We start from the raw sequence: 21,399 nt of genomic DNA on the forward strand, positions 1-21,399 counted from the left end.
AAGAAACTGAAAAGTGTTTCCAAAGGAGGTATCTGTGTTCTTTTTCATGCTAAAAGATGGTGCTCGATTGCATTTTTTTATTAGTATGCCTGATATAAAATACCAACTGACAGTTTTCAATGATTTACATCTCACTGGTAATGTTGAGAGTTTGACGGAAATCTCCTGTTGCTTTAAGATTAGAGCTGTTTGGCTCCTTGCTACATTTCTATGGATAAGATCTTTAAACTGTGAGAAAACATCTTGTGCATATTTTTATGAACAATAAAAGCGAAAAGTAAACACAGTGGGACTGTGAACAGTTTCAAAAACAGTTACCTTGTTTTACCAAAACACAGCTTTGTACTCTGGTTCAGAAAAACAACACACAGATCTTTTTTTTTTGTTGTTTGTTTAATAGAATGTGTATTTGGGGGATTTGGTGCTTTGACAGTTGGAGCTTTTTTTGTTTTTTTTCCTGAAGAGTTTATTGTGTTTTTGAGTCCTATCCCATCGTTCCTCTGAGGATGTTGCAATATCTGGCGCCCTCTGCTGGGTTAAAGTTGTGTCAGAAGAGGTCAAACATTGCTCTCAGAGGAGACTCCAAAATCATCATTTTTACTGTGTGCCTGCAGATGTTAATTTAGCCTTGTTTCGTATAAATAGTCTGTTAAGCACTGTTGTTTTTAGAGCTTAGAGCTGCACAGTTAACTAGCCACACTGTGGGGGTCCAGGGAACAACTGACGCCAACAACAACAGGCAAAAGAATGAGGATCAACAGTGGAGAGAAGAAGGAATTCTCCTAAAAGGAAATTAATGGAGAGATAGATGGGACGAGATGAAGGAGGGTGGAAATAGGATTAAGCTATCAGAGTTACTTCCACAATTCTCCACAGGGAAATTAAACAAAGGCTTGTTTGTGTCAGCAGCCACAATATCCCAATATTCAAAAGAAGAAAAGAAAGAGAGGGAGATGGCTGGGACTGTCAAAGTTCAGAGATGAGAGATCAAAAGCGCTCTTTCCCTGGCTGAAACTTGACTGTATCCCAGCAAGGTCTCGAGCAGCTCAACCCAGCTCAGCCAATGGCTGCCACCATTGCTGCCGTTGTTAAGGACTGGTTTCCTGTGCACATTCCTCCTGGCTGTGTTGTTGTTGGACCAGACAGAGGGGTGCACAGCTGAGAGCTGAGAGCTTTATAATGGATCTTTTACATGTTGTTAAGTGTGGCTTGGTAGATGGCAATCTTAGGCTTGTCTATCTGTCACCCCCAGAAGTGGCCCGGTTATGATAAACAATGTGTGGGCTGGATGTGAACAATATGTCAAGAACAGGCATTGACTTGGTTTACAGCAAGTGTTGTTTTGGCCAGAAACAGCCCAAATATTATGAATGAAAAATATTTTGTGAGCCTGACCCAGGCTAAATATCTTAAACTATGCCTGGCTTGGATTATGGGTTAGTGTGATGGGCCCGGTTTTGTCTATTGCTAGTTTTGTGGGACCTGGATATGACCCAAATGTATCAAGATGGGCTTGAAAGAAAGAATTTGACTACACAGCATTTGATTTCTCATTAATACTTTGTTTTGTCTAAATCAATTTTGCATGTTGCAGTTAGAGGCGAGGATAGTGCAGGATGGGAGAAGAGCTGATTGGAAGATGGTAACATAATAAAGCTATAAAGACCATCAGGACTCCACTGAGAGCACAAGAAAAAGAAGTAAGCATTTTTTTTGTCTCTGAACATGTGTTTCTGTTTAAATCAGTTACCTTCTTTTCTCTTCAGAAGTGAAATGAAATGAACTGAAAAAAGTACTTTATTTATCCCAAAGAGAAGTTAAATCTGTGTGTGGATGTTTAGTTTATACCATCCTGATGAAGTTAATGCTGTGACATGACATGATAATGTTTCCCAGATTTGATATTGCCTCACAATAAAGACATTTCTACGGCAATCGGGTAAAAAGAGAAGGTGCTTGTGCACCTATCATTTAAGTGGTGTCCCTGAGTGAGCCATGAGGAAACAGGTTAACAAGCAGGCATGAGGAGATGAGAAGCATTAGTTATGGTATGTCAAAATCACAACAGAGGGCCAACTGGAAAAAAAACATGCAACAATAACAAAACACACCCAAGTCAGGGGAAATATCCTTAATTTAGAGACAGTATCACTGTAATATGGTCATGTCTATCAGCCAAAGAGATGTTGTGAAACTCTTTCAAGCAAAGGCAACACATTAATGACTTCAAAACCCTGAAAATATTCCAAAATACGATTTACCGTCCACTGCGATGAATGCATGTATTTGTGTGTTCAAGCAAAATTGTAGCACACAGTTGACTTCTTGCAGGAACAGTCATAAGTATCTTAAGAATTCCAGAAGTGCAGACAGAAAAATCTCTTTATCTCTCCTCTGTCACGGCCATATCATCAGTCACATGTCCTGTCAGCATCATTCTAGCCTCCTGCTCAGGCTCACATGCTTACATGTGAGCAGGTCATACAAACACAAAAAGTAAAGGAATACGTCTGTTTAAAGACTGCACGAAGAGCCGGGGATTCTTAGCCTTGATTGATTAAAGCAACTGAGTGTGACCTCATGAGTGTAGGTGGAGATGTCTTCTTGAGCCCTACCCTGGAAATCTGTATTGACTGAAATCCAGCAGAGGTTCAGCTCTTGAGGTGATAGTTACATGAGTCAGACTGTCCTCACAGATCTAAGGTTACAGTAAATATCCTTCTTTTAATTTCCTCGAGGTTCTGCCCTCTGTGCTTCATTTAGAGCAGCAAATGCAGAAGAGATGGAAATGCTTGTTATTGTCTGGGCAGAAGGGATCAAGGCTTTAACCTCCATCAACTGGAATAACCTTCCTACTATCTTATTCCTTAAAGGGATTAAAGAATACATGGCCTGAGCTAATAATTTCTTAGAATATCACATGTACACCTGCATTCACTGTGCACCTCTCTGTGAGCGGCCCAAGCTTGTAGGTTGTATACATGACACCAGACTACACTTGTATCATATGGTCATATTATAGTTGTGTGAGAAAATGAAAAGAATTGGGAATTTCCTCCAATGAAATTTGACACTTTTGAATGTTTGTACTTACATAAATAGCTACTGGGTGGAGTCTTCTTCCTGAGGCCTTTCTCTTTCAGTGTGAACTTTGCTGGAGTATGAGAGGCAGCGTCATGTGAGCATACCTGTCTTATCAGCTTTTCTGAACGTAACCACTCATTGATAAACATTATCAGTGACAGGATGTGCCCACACATTTCTTTTCTTTTTTTTCGACAGCTTCTATATCCTGGGTCCAAACCGTGCAGAGGCAGCCAGCTGTGAATCAGGAGATAGAGCAAGTGGTTGGATTCCTGAATTCTTTTGTCCATATGGTGAAGTGTTCTTTGGCAAGTCCAGTGCATGAGCATGTGTGTGCATAGATTACAAAGTCTTGGCTGAATATGTGTGTGTGTGTGTGTGTGTGTGTGTGTGTGTGTGTGTATGAGTGGGTGAATATCACTTTTTTAGTGTAAAGTGCTTTAGGTTGTCAATAAGAATTTAATATTTAGTAAATTTGCCAAATGCAGTCTATTAAAGTGAAAATGTCTGAATTACTATATGATCATAACAATGGCATACAACAAACCATATTACTTCTTAAACTCTGTGGAAAGGTGACTCACTATCAGTGGGCTATGGTGACAAGTGGTTTAAAGTTATATTATCATTATACTGTAATGAATTACTTCTGTTGTTTTCAAGTAATCGTCTCTACGAACAGTTAAAGCAAGAATATTTAAAGCTAAATTACAGCAATATTCTTCAGCCCTCTGCTTTGTACATCTTTTGTGCTCTGTAAGGAAGTGCTATGATACGTCTTTTACAAAGTCATCCTTGATTAGAGCACCATCTCCTCTATTTTCTTGCAATGTGCTCGTTTCCTTTTTCTCACCCTTGAAAGTGGAACAAGAGGAAAGTAGGACATAATTCGGGCTCCTTCGGTTTTCTCCAGAAATTTCCAAGGTATCGCTGAGTGCAAACAATGCGTCAGGCACAGTTAAACTCTCCGTGACAGATTCAGACTGACAGTGAATGTTTTATTTGATTATAAGCCAGTTTATTCTGGTTCATAATGATGTAAATATGTGACAAGAGATGGTTAGAGATAGGAATTAGGAAACATTAACTTTATGTTCGTTTGTTTGTTGTATTTCTAAAATTATTCTTATCTTTTCTCCTACGGTAATCAATTTAAGTGGGAAAGCCTTTACTTGTGATTACAGTAAATAAACAAGTTAGATAATTGCTAACAGGCTTTGTCTTCAGTGGGATTTTGGACCACTTCTGGTTTGACATCATCACCTAATCTTGAGTGCCATGTTGCATGGTCCATTGCTGCCCAAAGCCTTTTTTGTTTCTGCTGACTATCTCATGTTTTCTGCAGGATATTACCATTGCCTTGTCTCTTCTGATGCTGTTTTTTTTTTTGTTGCTGTTTTTTTTTTTTTGCCTATAAGGTGTTCTATGGATTGTGCACTTCGTCTACCTTTCACATAAAAAGATAAACAAATTACCACATTCTCATCCTTTCTGATCATATTCAAGGGTGATATCCTGGTGGTGATTCTTGGACTTTCTTCTGGAAAAGAAGAAAACATGAAGACTGCAGAGGAAAGCAGTGGGCAAAGATAACTGTTTTAAATGCATATGTTTGTTTGGCTCCGGATTTTTTTTTTTTGGCAGTTTAGGTTTTAGGTGTGTATTCCGACAAGATCAGAGCAACGAGAAGAGCCCAAAATAAAGTCAAAACAGAAAAGAGAATGTCTCGTGCAGATGACTGAAGTGATTATAATCACCCATTGACGCCACGTCTTAACGCATTGAATGTTTTGTCTGATCAGTAATGACGGTTGCTTGTTTATCTCGAGCTCTGTGACATGTAAAACCCAGTGATGTGATGATGATGATGATGATGACAGCCTCTCTCCGCCCTCAGCAGGGTGCGTCAAACAGGCTCCTCCTCCTACTCTCCCACTTGTACAGTTGTACATTTGTCATCCTCATCACAGGAACCAGGACAGGTAAGCGCCATATTTATAGGCAATATTATGTTACAGCTCATCCATATTGTTTGTAAAAATCAATCACTGTGATTAAAAAAGTGGAATGTCTGCTGATAGGGCTGTTCGGCTCGATGCTGGAGGATGTGAGAGGTGTGCTTTCTCCTGTGCGCAGACCGACTGCTTTAAATGATCACTGATGTTATGGTGTTGCCTTTTTTTTTTCTTTCTTAATATTTCATCTGATGTATCAATTTTCATAGCGAGCCAGCGTATTTGCCAAAGGCGCTTCGCTGTTGTCCACATTGTATTGCGGTTTGTCTTGCCTGCGAGCTGCGATGGTGCATGAGCGCTCGCGCTGTTCCGCTACAGCCTGATCAATATGTTAGTGAGTCTGTGGGGAGCAACATTTAAACCCCAAATCACTGTCTGCACACAGGCCGAAGACGTATTTACAGGACGGATCGAAGCAAATGTGTTTGACTGGATTTGTTTGTGTTTCTACAAATATGGATATCTTTGCATGTGCGTGCGCGCGTGCACATCAGAGTGCTTTTCTCAGGTCAGGTCTTGCTTGAGTGCGTGTGCAGACTCTTTGCTGTTGAGTTGTAATAACATGGCTGTTGTTTTGTTGTGGTTGTCACTGTTTATTTGCCCAACCAGTCAGCTGATTGAGAGAAACTTCATCTGCAACCAGTTTGCTCCTTTTTTAAAAAAAAAGTTTTTGTAGGTCAAGTGTTCATGAAATTTCTCAGTGTAACAACACCAGTGGTGCACAGTTTACCCTGCAGTTGCACGTTTAAATCATGTCGACATGGAGTTCATATGCAGGCTTGTTGTCTTTCTTTTAAAATCTTGGGATCTCAGTCATGGTTTGGTATGAATGTGAAACATACATCAGTGTTTTGGCAAGGTGTAACATTGTTCTCCTATTTCTCTCTTTTCCTCTTCTCTTCAGGATGGAGGCCCTGTTAAATGAGTGGCTGTGGCAGGAGGAGTACTGGCTTCCTCCCGGTGCCCACTGGAAGGACATTGAGATGAAGAAAAGTGAGGGGCACATTCCTCTACCCAGGGATCTCATCTACACCTTGCCACTGGCCTTTGCCTTTATAGCCCTAAGATATGTCTTTGAGAGGTGAGTGACACTTTTGGATAATTAAATCACTGGTGCAAAATCATTAGGTTGCCATTGCTTGTTTAAGTCTAGCAACTGTAATCCTAAATGATATTTGATAAAAGGGACTTCATGAGGCTTAGAGTAATAGTTTCCTTTTAATTTACCGTTTTACTTGCTGTGGTCATGCTGGTTGCCTGTCAAGCTGGGTGTGTTGCTCGGGGATAATGCCTCCTCCACCCGTTATAAGTGCTCTGTTTATATAGAGGGTGTAGATCAGACATGCAGAGAGAGATCCTGAGTAGAAAGTTTTAGCTGCTGACATTGCTAAAGCCCTTCAGGGTCCAGCTTTTTAAAGCCATGATTTAAGTGGTCTATTTGCACTATATCAAGTGAACTTCCTTATGCTGAATAGCTACTGATGCTGTGCTGATTCACTTTACTTTGTAAATAACAGCCTGTGCTGGAGAAAACCGCAGGGAGCTGCCAGGGTGAAAAGACTTCAGGGATTTATTGTAAATTCCCTCCAGTGCTTATTAAGCAAGACTGCTAATCCTGGAATGGGGAATTCAGTCTTATCGTTTTTACATTGCTAAAACATTTATTGGCTGATAATCAACAACAAACATACCTTACAGGATTGATCCACAGAATGTGTGTTTTATCATAGATATGTAGTTGACAGGTAGTTCCTCTCAGAAACCACTGGACCACATAATCATAATGAACTGGTCTGTTTAGACTGTAGCACCAGCTCCAAGTTTTGGAGGTAGTTTCTTATCACAGGTTTATCAAATATCCACTAATTCCAGTGATGTTGTCAAGATTTCTGGTTCTTGCTGGGAACTAATGTTGTTTGTTGCAAGAGAACCCATTTTTGTTTGATTGCTGTAATATTTATCAATTAATGAGAACCACATTTTCTCTTATCAGTAAAGGGTTGAGCGGTCCCCTTGCTGATTGGAGAATATTTAGAAGAGATTTGTCAGAGATTATTTGGACCTTTGTGAGGTATTTATCAGCAGTAATATCAGCTGTATTAGAGGCAGTCATGCGTGAGAGTTTAATGTAAGCTCAATACCAGCATGCCTCTGTGTAGTCTTGGTTGTTGTGATGGACAGGGCAGTTTGAGGTATTGGTGTCTCAGGACATGTTTGTCAGCTCGAGAGGAAAAAGGTGTATCTTCTTATGATCAGCTCTTGCTGCAGCTGTTTCCCGTGTTCAGGTAGCTGAGTGCAAGGGTGTGTTTGCATGTTCGGAGTTCCTGTAACCAGAGACTGTGTGTGTCTCTGTGTAAAGCCACAGTGACCTTCTCATTCTCTCTGATCTCTCCCCCCACTTTTGGATGATTATCTCTGGAATAGAGTTACACACGTGGCCATAGATGTGTGCACACATACACCCGTTTACCAAAACAGTTCACCCATGCTTGCTCTCCCACATTGTTCTCTTTTTCTGTCACTCTGTCTCCTCACTGTAGCACACATACAGATCAAGTGTCTCTTGATGCCATATCAGCTAATGACAAAGATTATCTGGCCAAATGACACAATACACCCACAAGAGCAGCTCTGCAAGCTGTCAGACGAGCTATCTTATTTCCATCTTCTATACTGTACTGAGTTCAAAGCACATTTGACAGCTGATGATGGCATCTCACATTAATTCACCTTGTTGTTCTACCAGTGCAACCATTTTGAAAATTCTTATCTTATTCCTCCTCTCTCCTGCTGTCTGTCCCCTCAGACTCATCGCTGTCCCTTTAAGCAAATACTTAGGTGTCAAGGATCGCATTCGGATTCGAGCCCCATCTATACCAAAGCTGGAAGCCTTCTACAAACAGAACAGTCGACAACAATCACAAGTTTGTATTCCTACTCCTCCTAATTCAAAGTTGACACTCTGAAATATACCAGATCTGATAGCGTTCTATTTGAAAATAATGATAATTCTGATTGAAAACTATTGGTTTATTGAGGGGCTGCATGGTGGAGTGGTGGTGGTTAGCATTGTCTTGTCACAGCAAGAAGATTCCCATTTCGAATCTCAGCTGGGGTCTTTCTGCATTTTCTTCCAGTGCATACTTGGGTTCTCTTTGGATACTCCAGCTTTCTCCCAGAGTCCCAAAACATACATGGTAGTGTCATTGGTGATTCTAAGATACTAAAATTACTGTAGGAGTGAGGGTGTATGCTACCTCTCTCCTAGTGGCAACTGGAATAGGTTCCAGCCCACCACGACCCTGAGTAGGATGAAGTGGATATGGAAAATATGGAGAATGAAGGAATAACTATGAATATTGTGACTCTCTGGTGTGATTGTGGCCCTCCACATGTTAGTTTGAACCTACTTTTTGGTGACAGTTGGTTTTTTCAACATACAGTGTTATGTGTGTTGGGTGTGGTCTCATCATAGGGGAAAAGTACATTTATGGTTTTTTTTGTCAGAACAAGGAACTGTTTCAAATGCAGGAAGTCCCCGAGGATGAGTAGTTCATACAGTCTGTCACCAAGGTGTGGTAGTTTCTCATGGACAAGATTTCCAAATGCCATGTAGAAAGTAAATCATGTATATTCTGGATCTGGCTCCATTTTTCGTTGCACAATCACTGAAAAGGTTGCTGAGAGCAAATATGATGAAGACAGGTGTAACATTTGGAAGGTTTCATTTCTGTTGCAACATATTCAGTGCATTTTTTTATTACTTTTGTCAAAATGTTCCTTTCTACTTAGCATCTTAGCTTCTACTGGCTAAATTTATGGAGATTCTTCAGGCTTAAGTTTAATTAAATAAAATAGCCCCAGGCTTACAAGGCAAATCCCCATCAATATGCTATGTTTGCTTCAGTTGTCATCCTATATCATCATCACTTTGTTTTGTAAATCTATTCATTAGTTAGTTCATCTCTGCTTTAGAAGTAGCATAAGAAAAATTTGAAGTCTGTAAAACTGTCATTTTATGCATTGTGAGTTTCCCGTCTCTTAATCAACCGATGCAGGCATGCAACAGAGTTCAGCTTCACATGGAAAGTGTCCATCTGCCCCTTGGTTTCGCTTGGCTTGGCAGCACTGGTGTTCCTGTGCAGACAAGCAGGGTTGTGCACATGTCAGAACAAGACATGCCTATCAAGGGAAAATTTCACTGCTCTGTGAGCGCTGTCTAATGTTGTCTGCATATGTGCAAGCACGTGTGTCTAGTATGTTTATGCACATGTGCTCAGACTTATTTGCAAAACTATTTACATGTGGCCTGGACAGACAGCCAATGTCTTTGTTGTTCTGCCATGTAAGTCGCAGGCCACAAACTCACTTTACATGGAAGCCACAGGAACTTCTTTTTGCACAGCACACCTTGTTATATCATTTGATGCAACATTAGTAAGGGTCAACATATAACCAGTGTAGCCAAATTAAAAAATTGAATTTGTTGCTGTTTTTGCTTCAACTCAGAATAAAAAAACTCTTCAGCAAGTGCAAGGACCTCTCAGCTGTAACAGTAGCCTGTGTAAAGGATTCAGTTGCAGAAAGAAAGAGAAGGAACTATCATACTAACAGTATTCTTGTTACGGAGTCATCAACAGATCGCTAATTGTTGGATTAAGCACATCTGTTATTGCAGAAGCACTAATATTGACATGACAAGTCTGAAACTTGTTCAGTTTTGCTGAAATCAAAACTGTCAGGTAAAGCAGCAAGGAGCTGAAGAAAGGCGGGTAAATCATGTTTGAAATGTGGTGTTTATTCGTTTATGTGTTTCTACTGTATTATCTGTGCAATACATCACTGCCTCATGTGCATTATCAATCTGATTATCCTACCTTGGCAACACACTCATGAAGAGCTGTACTTCTTATCGTGTTTTTATATAACTGGGCGTTTTATTACTGTGTGGGTTTTTCCTGTTGTACTTTGCTAGCACTAGTTGTGTGTGCTAATATGTTGTCATTGTTTGTATATACATGTGTGCAGTTATCACTTGAGCAATTTCCTCCAGGATCAATAAAGTTTTCTGATTCTGATATTTACTGCGTATGTGTGTACTCAGAGTGAAGTGGTGAGCTTGGGGAAGCAGTGTGGGCTCTCGCAGAGAAAGATCCAGACCTGGTTCAGACACAGAAGGAACCAGGACCGGCCCAGCAACACAAAAAAGTTCTGCGAGGCATCGTGAGTTTCTCGTTCTTTTCTTTTTTAAATCGAAATAGATCAATACATAATTGTGAACATAAGAGAAACACGAAGTACAGAAACACAGTTGTTTGTGCAGAGGAGAATTTGTGTGTTTTTTGTTTTTTTTATGTTTGTTACATGATGAAACTTGTGCTGCTGCTCATGTTGTCACAAGTGTGCAAAATGCTTTTTAGTAATCACAAAGTGGTGAAAGTTTTTCCAATTATTTTGTCAATATGTTGCTCTTTTTTGCTGAAACTGGAATTAAACGCAAATGTTAACTTTCAGGCTAATTCTTAAAGTCGTGCTGTACAGATAACACTGATCAATCAACTTTTTGTCTGTTTCTTCCGATCACTGACCATTTGCCAATTTCATTTAGACTTCTAACATATTATGTTGTTTATTTGTGTCTGTGCAGTTGGCGGTTTGTATTCTATCTCATAGCATTCACAGCGGGGCTTGGCTCGCTAGTTAATGTAAGTGTACTCTTCATATTCTTCTGCCCACAGACAATCTTGTGCTTGCATTGAATAACACATATAGATAATTTATGTTGTGCAATATACGAGAATATTAAAGGAATGATGGTTGATTTAAGTGGGAGGTTTGTTTAATTTCCTTTGGTATCACTGTAGATGCATTGTGGATTGCAAATGAGGTTTAGGTGACATCCAGACCAGGAAATGTTTCATGGACTGTTTCCTGGATCTTTCAGACTCCGTGGTTCTGGGATCACAGAGAGTGCTGGAGGGGTTATCCCAAACAGGTGAGTTGGAGATGGAATGATTTAAATAGTTCTTTGTTGATAAAAACTTTTCTTTTAATTTATCAGCATCAGCATTAAGTTACAAATTCTGTCTATCCTGCTATATGAATTACAATGAAAACGCCTCATTGCATGACGGAAACACTTTAGAACTTTAACAGTGAAGCTGTTAAAAACTTTAGGGGGTTGTATAAGCTGCTAGAAATTGTTTGTAGCTGGCCAGTAGAAGTTTCAGCAATTCAGACACAAAAACTTGTCATCTGTGTATGTGTAGTTTATAAATACGTTGCAGCGGTCAGCACTATCGGATAAAAGTGGGAGGGCAGAGTTGTGAGTGTGCATGTTTGCCTCTATATGGGCAGACAGGAGGCAGAAGATTTGTTCAAAGTGTTTCCAGCCCCTCATCAAAGGTCGGCTGGGATAGTTGGATCTACTGGCAAAGAGAATGTGAAGCTGATGTTTCACCGTTTCGAAATTTGGGTGATCGGCATAATAATTTTGTTGTGAGGGTCCTGCGTTCAATGAGGTCTTCTTTTGTATGCTGAGAATCTTCACGCTTACCTTAAAGATTGTATTTTTATGCACAGCGTTTAAGACCAACCTCGAAAATAATTTCTCAGTTCACTTCTTTTCAAATGAACCAATTGTGAACTATATTTGTGTGTTGAAAAAAAGAAAACATGTCTTAACAAAGTCCACAAATAAAGCCATTCTTCATTATTAGTAGTGCGACTGATTTAATCCAACGCTATGACTCAATGATATTGACAAAAAAAAAAGGAGGTATCCAATTCTGCAGAAAATCCAAAACAACAACAGGTGGTAAATTAGCAGATCTCGTACCTAGCTTCTACAGAACTGTTCCTGAGCTTTCAGGGATTTGTAACTTTTAAACTCATGCAGTGAATCTACTAAATTGAAAAACATGGTTCACAATGTATAGCGCATCAACATTAGAAATCCAGTCCTCTGCATGAATGTTGTTGGTCTTGCTTAGTTCATTCAAATACTGCTCCTTGACATTGCCATTCAGTGTCTCCCGCTAAGGTTCCTTGTCTTTCTGTTTTACCATGCAATTTTCCTCCTACCTTCTCCATCAGATTAGAACGTTTTTAACAAACTTCAGAAAGAACTTCGAAGAACACAACAGGTAATCAGGTAACCATAGTAAAAAGCACAGATAACAGAGGGGTTTCCTCACAAGATACATGCAACACAGCGTGACTTACCTTCACTTTCCCTATTTCTCCATTTTGTGCCTCCTTATCTTCTCCGTTCTTCTGCCATTCTTTAGGAAATTGATCTCTAATGAAGTCACAGCTCCTAAAAAGCACCTCGAGGGGCGAGGAGCTTTGCCGTGAAGAGCTCTGAGGGTGGATGTAGATTTGTACCCTTTTCAGTCTTTTCAACAGCAACAGCACAAACCATGAACTGAACTGAAAATAATAAATATATCAGTTGGCATGAACATTGTTAATGCTTATCGGGCAGAGATAATGAAGTCCAGTGGTAAGCTGTAACAAAACAATGGAGAAATGATGCATCTATGTCATAAATCATAATCGATCGACATCTGTTTAAATTCCAGTGAAAGAAGATTAACATAGATGTAACATACTACCTGCATACAATAGGAAGAGTCTGACTGGTTTTTAAATTTGCTTAAAATCTCACTTTTGACCCATTGAACCTATGATTAGCATTTTTCAGTCGAGTTTTCTATGTAAATCTCTATTTAAAAAAAAAAACTGTAATAACTAAATGAGAATTAAAGTAATTTTTCAAAAATCAGTCTGAGCAGGTCTCTGCTCTGTGGAACACATACAGTATTCATATCTTTATTGGGTAAAGGAGAATTTGCCTTTGATGCTCTTTTGATTTATACCCCAGATTGGTCAGCGCATCCCTCCTATTTTGTTTACTTTGTCTCCATTTCTTCACTTCCTTGACAGCAAAGCTGCTTTTGTATGTCTACAGTATTTTGCATACCCTCAGCTTGAAAAGTTAATATCTCTGCAGTGTTGATGACAGCCTGGTATGACTGCACGGCAGCATTCCTCCCTGGAGACCAGCCTTCTTTGCCAAGACACAGCTCTGTATCAGCAGCTTGACCGATAACAGCTCCTGCAAGCCTCAGTGCATCTGACTGTGCTTTCTTGTCTGAAACCCCGTGGCGAGAAAGGATGTGTTTTTATGGGTTGAACACTTCAGTCCACTTCCGGCCATTGTGTCGCTGCAAACATTGAATGTTGTCTGTTCAGCAAGTGTTTTCATTTGAGACAGTGCACCACAATTTACTCACGATTTAGCACGTCCTCTTTTTCAGAGAAGGATGGGAGTTCTGTTGATATATGCTCTAAGCAGGAATGTGATGTCATTTTCATACCAATTCTGAATTATTTCAGCTTTATTTCTATACTTTTTCACATGCAGATCATTCAGCTGAGCTGCAAATGCTCGGCAGTGGGGAGTCCTGGGTAGTTTAAGGACAAAGGAGTCTTTTTGGGGTCCCATTACTTCCAACCCCCACCATCAACTATCCAGATCTTTCTCAGCAAACACTTGAGGTCAAAGTCAGTGTGGAGTATCAGTTAGTTCTAATGTTTTAGCTCTTGAACAGCTTCGAGTTGAGCAACACATACTTACCCTATTTGCAAAGCTGTTTCTGGAGCAGTATCACCAATATATTTGGAAGCCTGTAAATGCTTCCACTGTATGATTTCCACTGACTGCACACATAAACTGGTGTTTGAAATGCCACTGTTTTCACACTGATTATTAATCTTTGCTCACTGCCACTCTTTTCCTCTCATTCTTCAGTCTGTAGCTGATGCTCATTACTGGTATTACATCTTGGAGCTGAGTTTCTATTTGTCCCTGCTGCTGTGTGTTTCTGTGGATGTCAAGCGCAAAGTGAGTATGAGCTTGACCAATGACTTTCTTTTTAAAGTTTTGCTTTTTCTCCAGACCAGTTGAACTTTGAACAGATTATGGACTGGATTATCTGCTGATACATCATAACATTGCATTTTTGCTCATTTTAGAGTGGATGGTTGGAGATTTTAGAGTCTCAGTAGGGATTAGCACAGATTTTATATTCACAGTTAAAATGAAAGAGTATGATTCAGAAATGTAAGTTAATCAGTTACATTTAGCTGGCTGCTGCCAGTTTTCCTGAGAGTTTTCTTCAGTCTGTAGAAAAACAACTAAGGTGGTTTTGTGTTGTTTACGACGCTTCAAACTATCTGTGCAAATCTGCTTTACCTGACCTTAGATGAAATTGACCACAAATGAAGCAGGTAAATTGTCCTTAAAAGTCTACAACTTTGTTTGTTCTGTGTATGTGTTACAGGATTTCAAGGAGCAGGTGGTTCATCATATAGCCACCATCTTTCTCATTGGTTTCTCCTATTGCACCAACTTTGTGAGAGTTGGCACGTTTGTGATGCTGGTGCATGATTCTTCTGACTTCCTCCTCGAGGTAAAGCACCCCGCCTGATTTCAAATGGCAGTTGAATGACAGCAATGACGTTATTCCTTCTTTCACTCTTCCTGAACAATGTGGCAGAAATGTTCACAAATCTTTCATTTGTTAGCTGAAGCAGAAGGAAGGAGGAAATGCAAAATGCATCATTATGATGAAATGAAACTTGTGTAATGTTGAGAAAGTTTCCTCGTGCTTCCACACATATTAAGCCTACATCAGGTGTGCAATGAGCAAAACATAGAAGCATTAGGGTAATAGTAAAAAAATCCCCTAAAAATATTCTTTGTGTCTGTAAAAGTATCACCTGCTAGTCAAAACAATTATGATTGGTTTCATGGTGCTGATTTTCCTGGGTCTAACGTGTCACTGATAGCATCTGTAATTCAAGGGTGTCATCGTCGTTTCAGAGCCAAGGAACATGTAAAGCTGGTCATGTAACCTCAGGCACAGCTGGGGGTTGTCTGGCCTCTGATAAAGAGTCATAATGGTATGACGACAGTGTTGTTTCTGGTAATTAACTGATTTTATCCTCATTTCCGAGTTGAGTGTAGGCAATGTATGAGCTATGCATTTTTTATCAATGCCCGGGGTGTTTGAATGTTTAGTTTTAATATTAACAAAAACAACAATAACAAAAAACTGTCGATTCAGCCCTCTTCCTTCAGCTGCCAGCCTTGGACAAGAAAGAATAAGCATTTAGTAACCCACAGCCTGCTTCTATGGGAAATCTACCTACATCACCAACTATGACAACACATGTAAATACAAGAGAAAAATTAAGTTAGTCTAAGACACACAAGCTAAGAATATAGTAGCAACTGGATGCAGCCCTTGTTCTGTGTATACGCTTTGCTGAAACAGAAATTAGTTTCAGTTTATTGACTAATCTTTTCTTGAAAATTTTGTTTATTGATTTATATTTATCTTTTTGATGAGTCTGTCCTCTGATTGTGTTGCTTTGCATCATCTGAGGGGATGCACAAGAGCATCTGCATTTGTTAATGATACAGGAGAAACGCCATGTCTTTGAAAAGACTTAAGGACTGGTGAAACTCTGCGGTCACAGACGAGGTTTTCTGAAGCTGCATAGAGCCAAGAGGAGGTGCAGAAGCAATATTAGGCTGTAGTATTGCTAAAAATAATGGTGCCGCTAGTTTAGATATTGAAAGGTTTCATTACCTTATCACAGGACTACAATGGAGGCACTACTGTATGACATTGATGTTGACATCCTGAGGTAATTCATGCCTATTGGGTATACTGAATACGGACACTTGGCATGAGACTGAACACAAACATACTCAAAATGTTTTTACAGTTAGATGCAGGTCTTTATTCTTTTGCAGCTGTAGTTTGAGTTGTGCTGAGTTTTGCGGTTTCTTACAGTTTATGATGCGGATGTGCCCGAAGTATAATGAGGACATACAAGGATAGATGGACAGTAAAACTAAACTGACAAACTTTGAGTAATATACACACACAAAACACTTAAATAACATGCTGTATTATTTGTTTTTGCTGTCAAATTGGTTTTGGAGCAGTTATGCTTCTTTAATAATTACATAATATTGGTTAAATTAAAAGGATAAAAAAGTAGCTTTGGATGAAGAAAACCACTGCTGCCATGTACTGTTCATGTACTGCAGCTTAGCTCGTTACCTTTCTCTGGGGGATACTGACAAAGACAACATGCAGTAAAGTCGTAAAGTAACTTGCCTAACACAGTGCAAAATAATCTAGTTTCCTTTCAAACCACTTGAGTTGCAATATGCCTAAAGAAAATCATGTTATGGAACCAAAAATGTTTCATTCATATACTGTCAGGTTGCATTTTCAGTGAGAGAAATATTCATGTGCCTAAAAGGTTTTTGGTTCTATTCCAGTAATATTCACTGGGTTCTTCCTTAACGCTTGTCTCAGAACAGCTTTCTCTTTCTTTCGAGTTGCTAATTTAAGTATAATGTGGACACAGTTTAGTGTATCTTAAGTATGGTCAATATGTTTTGCAATTTGTAAAAACTAAGAATTATTTTTCTCTTTTCCCGGCCAGTCTGCCAAGATGTTTCATTATGCAGAGTGGACGAGAACGTGCGACTCGCTGTTTGTCATCTTCGCTCTGGTCTTCCTGGTTACAAGACTGGTGGTGTTTCCTTGCAGGTATGTTGGCTTTAGACGAATTAATACGATACTTTCAGTTTATAGCAGATACAACTTTATTCGTGCGTGCCGGCTAGAACAAGTTAGCAACATGAAACTTTAGCACATAAACTAGATTTTAAGCAATTCAGAAAGCAGAGAACGGTCACGTTGCTGGATTTCAACTCTAAGTAGGTAGAGGTTTTGTTTATCAGTGTGTATAATGGCTGCTGATGTAAAAAATAATAATAATAATCTGCATCCTTAAGATCTTTAATTCTGTGCTTTATAAGTGTGTAGAACTGAAGAAACACCTGCCTGGGACATAACAAACTATGTTCCCATTACTCTGACTGTTTTCCAGAGTGGTCCACTCAACCCTGGTGGTATCTCTTGAATACTTCCAGCCTTTCTTTGGTTATTTTTTCTTCAATGCTCTGCTGTTAGTGCTACAAGCGCTACACATCTTCTGGGCCTACCTCATCCTCCGCATGGTCTACAAGTTTGTCTTCCTGGGCAAGGTGAGTATTGTTAAACTAGTAAATGACAGAGGAGGAGGTACAGAAGATGATCGTAACCTGTACATTCCACTCATAGGTTGAGCGTGATGAACGCAGTGATGAGGAAAGTGAGGTGGATGACAACGAAGAAGAAGATGAACCTGAGGAAGAAGGGGATGAGTGCAACTGGGAGCATAGGAAGGGGACAATCAACTCCAAACTGGCATCACTGGCAAACAACTGTGTCCTGAACAACCTGACCAACCAGAGGAATATAAACAGCAGAATGCCTAAAGCTAGATAGTAGAGCAGCTTTCCACATACATCCACCAGGCTCCACTGGAAAAAAATAGTTTCATCCCCTGAAGACAAACTCATTTCTGCCATATGATACACACATAAGGATTTGTGTGCATGGATGATTTCGGGCCAGGGTAGGTCTGCGTCCTGCTTTTCTTAAAAAATAAAAATAGAGCATACAAGCACAGATGATTGTAGATTTTCACAACCACTGTGCGATTAGGAGGTAACACCGTCTTACCGCTTGTAAATGTAGAGTAAATCTGGCTAATGAAAGACAATGAGATGTCTTTCATGACTAATTGTAGTTTGCGCAGATTTTGTATTTATGCTGCTTGTTGTCATGGTGTTGCAACAACTTTTTTTGTGAATAACCAAGGAGAGAAATTGTTTTATTCCTTTTCATTCACTCTCAAAGCTTTATTGTTCATTGTACATAGATTATTTAAAAACATTGGTTGTAGTGATTTTTTAAGATTATTTTTATGAACCTTTAACTTAAGAAGCCGTCTTAATTTTGTAATTTGCGTCAGAGTTCAAAATGCTACTGCTAAAACCTCATTAGACTTATAAAGTTATATTTTTCAGTGACAAGGTTACGTTCAATCCTATATGTCTGAGGTTTGCTTCCTGTTATAGATATGGCGCCACCTACTGTACAAAGTAGTACTTGTACCATTTCTGAAAGAATGATGCCTTTATCAAAAACTCTACTGCTCCTAGAAATATGAATCTGAACCATATGGGTTTGTTTGGTGTCTTTTTCTTACTTGTTTTATAATTGTGACAGGCAGTGGGATTTTCTCAAGGAGGTTTTTCTTATATGGTGATTCACAGGACTTTTGTTTTGTGCCTTAGGCTGCTGTTTTTACACTATTTTGTCACAAGCATTCAGTATGAACTCTGTGTGTTAGTGCATTATCTTTACTGAACAAACACATGGGAAATGCTGCAACATGACTTGTGCCAGAAGCTACAGTGTCCCGGGTAAGCCACGAATAGGCATTTGTGAGATATTTTAGACAGTGGACCTAACTTTATGGTTTGCTTTACGTCTCAGAATCTCTGTGACAGTTGGTAACCAGAGAATCTGTGATTTTCATAAAAATGTATGGCATATTTTGACATGAATAGACTGGCTTTGTGTAATTCACTGGGAACACAAGACATGTTTTTGTCTTGTATGAGTCACTGTCTATACAGCAGCAGAAAATACAGCTATTCTGAAGATCTGTATGTGTCTGCTATCAGTGTGCACAAAATCTTCTAGTTTGCTACTTAATGTTGTATGTCATAGGAGCACAAAAAGTATATATATATATATATATATATATATATATATGGAACTCCAAATGCAAAGGGCTGATCCACTGAATGGCACACTTAAAGACTCAGAATATTTGTTTGTTTGTTTATAGATATAAAAAGCAGAAGAAATGTTCCATGAAAGTTACATTTGACTGTTCTTCACTGAGTGCACCTGGGTGTCTTGTTTATTGTGTGGCCTGTTGAAAGGTTTTAATAAATTACCCCTATTTGATAAATTAGCACTTGACTTAATGCGTGAAATAGATCCATTTTTAAAGGGAAGCCTCTCATCTTTGAATTTCACTCAAATTAAGTGCTCTGTTTGTTGCATCTCTAATGCACATAAACACAAATAGACCTGTAGAAGACATTCATTTAGACACATAACATTTTCATAGTGACACATCCTCTGAGGGGCACAGGGCAGGGAATTGCATCATCTATCTCAATGCAAGTGTCTATGTAAGGGTCCAGCAGCATCATGTTTGGGAATGCTTTGTTAATCTTTCTCTCACTGACCAGGTAGACTTGACCGCTGACTGTGGTGCAACCACAGAAGAACTTCCTGTCCAGATTTTCCTCTTCTAGCACAGTCCACTCATCTGTCTCTACGTCAAAACGAAGGGCTTGGCCTCCAAACAGGTAGAGGGCACCGTTGAACTCAGTGGCAACCAGGTCATATCTTAGAGAGGGTTTAAAGAATTGGTGTATTTTTCTGTTTAGTTTTTCACTATAATTCTGTTACCATTTCACTTTTGACAAAGTCAGAAAAACAAGCTAAGGAGTCTGTACATTTTTGAAGATTCACTCACCGTGGAAATGGAGAATAGGAGACCACATCCCACTGATCTTCCTTCACCACATACCTCTGAATTCCAGCATACACCTCCCCATTTTCATCCAGGCCGCACGCTACGTAGATGTACGACCCCAGAGCAGCAGTGGCTGCCCTCTCCACTGCCCAGACCATGGGGCTCACTTCCTCCCAACCCTCCTCTGACCCCAGGACCAGCCTCTCCACGTCATCCACAAGGCCTTCATCCATACAGCCTCCCAGAACATATAGTGCTGAATCTAGTCCTATGGAACAGTGGCTGTGTCTAGACTTCTGCAGGTCTGGCCCATCCACCCAACGCTGGTTCCCACATTCGTATATCCTGACCCAATCCACACTGAACCACAGCACGTCCCGAAAGTAGCCGCCTGTCACAACAACATTGTCTCCTAAACGATGAGAAAATAAGTAAGATACTTTGTCAAAAGATGTAAGACTATTCTAATAAATGGTATGTTTTATAAGATTCCATATTCAATTTCATTATCAAGACTGATGAAATCTTGCATATGCATTTTGCAGACATTTAGCTCCTTAATCGTTATCTTTTTGATTCCTATTCTTATCACAATAAAGACACACAAACATTACCTACTGCTGCTACAGAGTACTGAGTTAAATTCTTCCTCTGCAGAGGTGCACAGCTCTGCCATCGACCACTCAGAGGGTGAAATTGATACAGTGCCTGTTGTTCCTGATCATGAGGCCCACCAAGAACATAGAGGGTCTCTCTGGCCCTGGTCCTCGTCATTGATCTGCCCACTGACCAAGATGCTGGGAAATGCTCATTTAGCTTGACGATGAGCCTGGCTCGGGGATCAGAGCTTTTTATTCTGCTCAAAAGTTGTGTGATAAATGGTAAAGAGAGAGACTCAGGCCTCACCAGCTCTATGAGCTCCAGGAAATGTTCCTCCCGTGTGGGGTCAAACGATACCCAGTGTAGGGCGGCCTCCAGAGCCACATCATCTTTATGAATGGCCAGGTCATCACTGGCAAGTAGATCTGCTATTGTCTCCTTAGAGATGGACAAGAAATCTTCTCCAGCTGAGACTGCAGGGAAGTGTGTGAGCACCACCTGCCGTGCTGCAGAGTACAGCTGAGCAAAGCCCAGCTGCCAGGCATAGGCCATCATTCCCAAACAGTTACTGAGGTGCAGCTCACGCTCAAGGAACTTGCAGCACAGCAATCTGGCTCGCTCCAGTTGTAAAAAGTCTGCAGTCTCAAGTATCCCCAGAACGTTTTCCCTGTTCAAAGCAAGGCTGCATGACCTGCTATATTCCATCAAGACTTTGAAATGTTGCAGTCCCACACCTTTGATCTCCACTTGCTTTTTGTTGTTCTCCACACCACAGCCAAAGAAAAGTGCCCGGAAGTAAGGGCTCTGGAGGGCCAGATGTTGGCGGTTGACAAAAAAGCTCTCTCCTTCGACTCGTAAGATTGTATCAGGAATTAGTTCGGGCTCAGAGTCCTCCACTTCTAAAGCAGATTCATCCTTGTCTGTTTTGTTCTCTGGCTCAGAGAGAAGTGTCAATCGACAGCCCTGAAGTTTCAGTTCAGTCTCAGCTCTACAGGCCATGTCACAGCAAACAGTCACAGCAAATGTCCTCTGCCCTGTCCCACTTCTGGTTTACAACACACCAGCTCATATGCAGCCTGAGTATATTAATAGACTCACGCTCTGACAAGCAAAACACAGCAAGGAGAAAAAGGTGAGTTCGGAAGGTATAACCTAATTAAAT

The 21,399-nt window shown here is 40.1% G+C and overlaps 3 protein-coding genes across 4 annotated transcripts in view; 2 read left to right on the forward strand and 1 right to left on the reverse strand.

Annotated features, from left to right (window-relative positions):
* Positions 1-21,399, forward strand: part of timm44 (translocase of inner mitochondrial membrane 44 homolog (yeast)) — a 251,283-nt gene that overhangs the window by 133,758 nt on the left and 96,126 nt on the right. The gene's annotated exons all lie outside the window — the stretch shown is intronic.
* Positions 5,023-19,064, forward strand: LOC140311900 (ceramide synthase 2-like). The gene is made up of 11 exons (XM_072389489.1): positions 5,023-5,066; positions 6,004-6,180; positions 7,906-8,023; positions 10,204-10,322; positions 10,747-10,804; positions 11,044-11,094; positions 13,915-14,007; positions 14,447-14,575; positions 16,632-16,738; positions 17,082-17,238; positions 17,315-19,064. Exons 2-11 carry the CDS (start codon positions 6,005-6,007, stop codon positions 17,519-17,521), a joined length of 1,215 nt encoding a protein of 404 aa, XP_072245590.1. The 5' UTR covers positions 5,023-5,066; position 6,004; the 3' UTR covers positions 17,522-19,064.
* Positions 19,069-21,242, reverse strand: LOC140311899 (kelch-like protein 23). Its single transcript, XM_072389488.1, has 3 exons — positions 20,252-21,242; positions 19,638-20,049; positions 19,069-19,507 (listed from the first exon to the last, which is right to left on the reverse strand). The coding sequence occupies exons 1-3, from the start codon at positions 21,234-21,236 to the stop codon at positions 19,201-19,203; spliced, it is 1,704 nt and encodes a 567-aa protein (XP_072245589.1). The 5' UTR covers positions 21,237-21,242; the 3' UTR covers positions 19,069-19,200.

Source organism: Leuresthes tenuis, unplaced genomic scaffold (assembly GCF_036924035.1).
Source record: "Leuresthes tenuis unplaced genomic scaffold, fLeuTen1.0.hap1 SCAF_7, whole genome shotgun sequence".
NCBI lineage: Eukaryota > Metazoa > Chordata > Actinopteri > Atheriniformes > Atherinopsidae > Leuresthes > Leuresthes tenuis.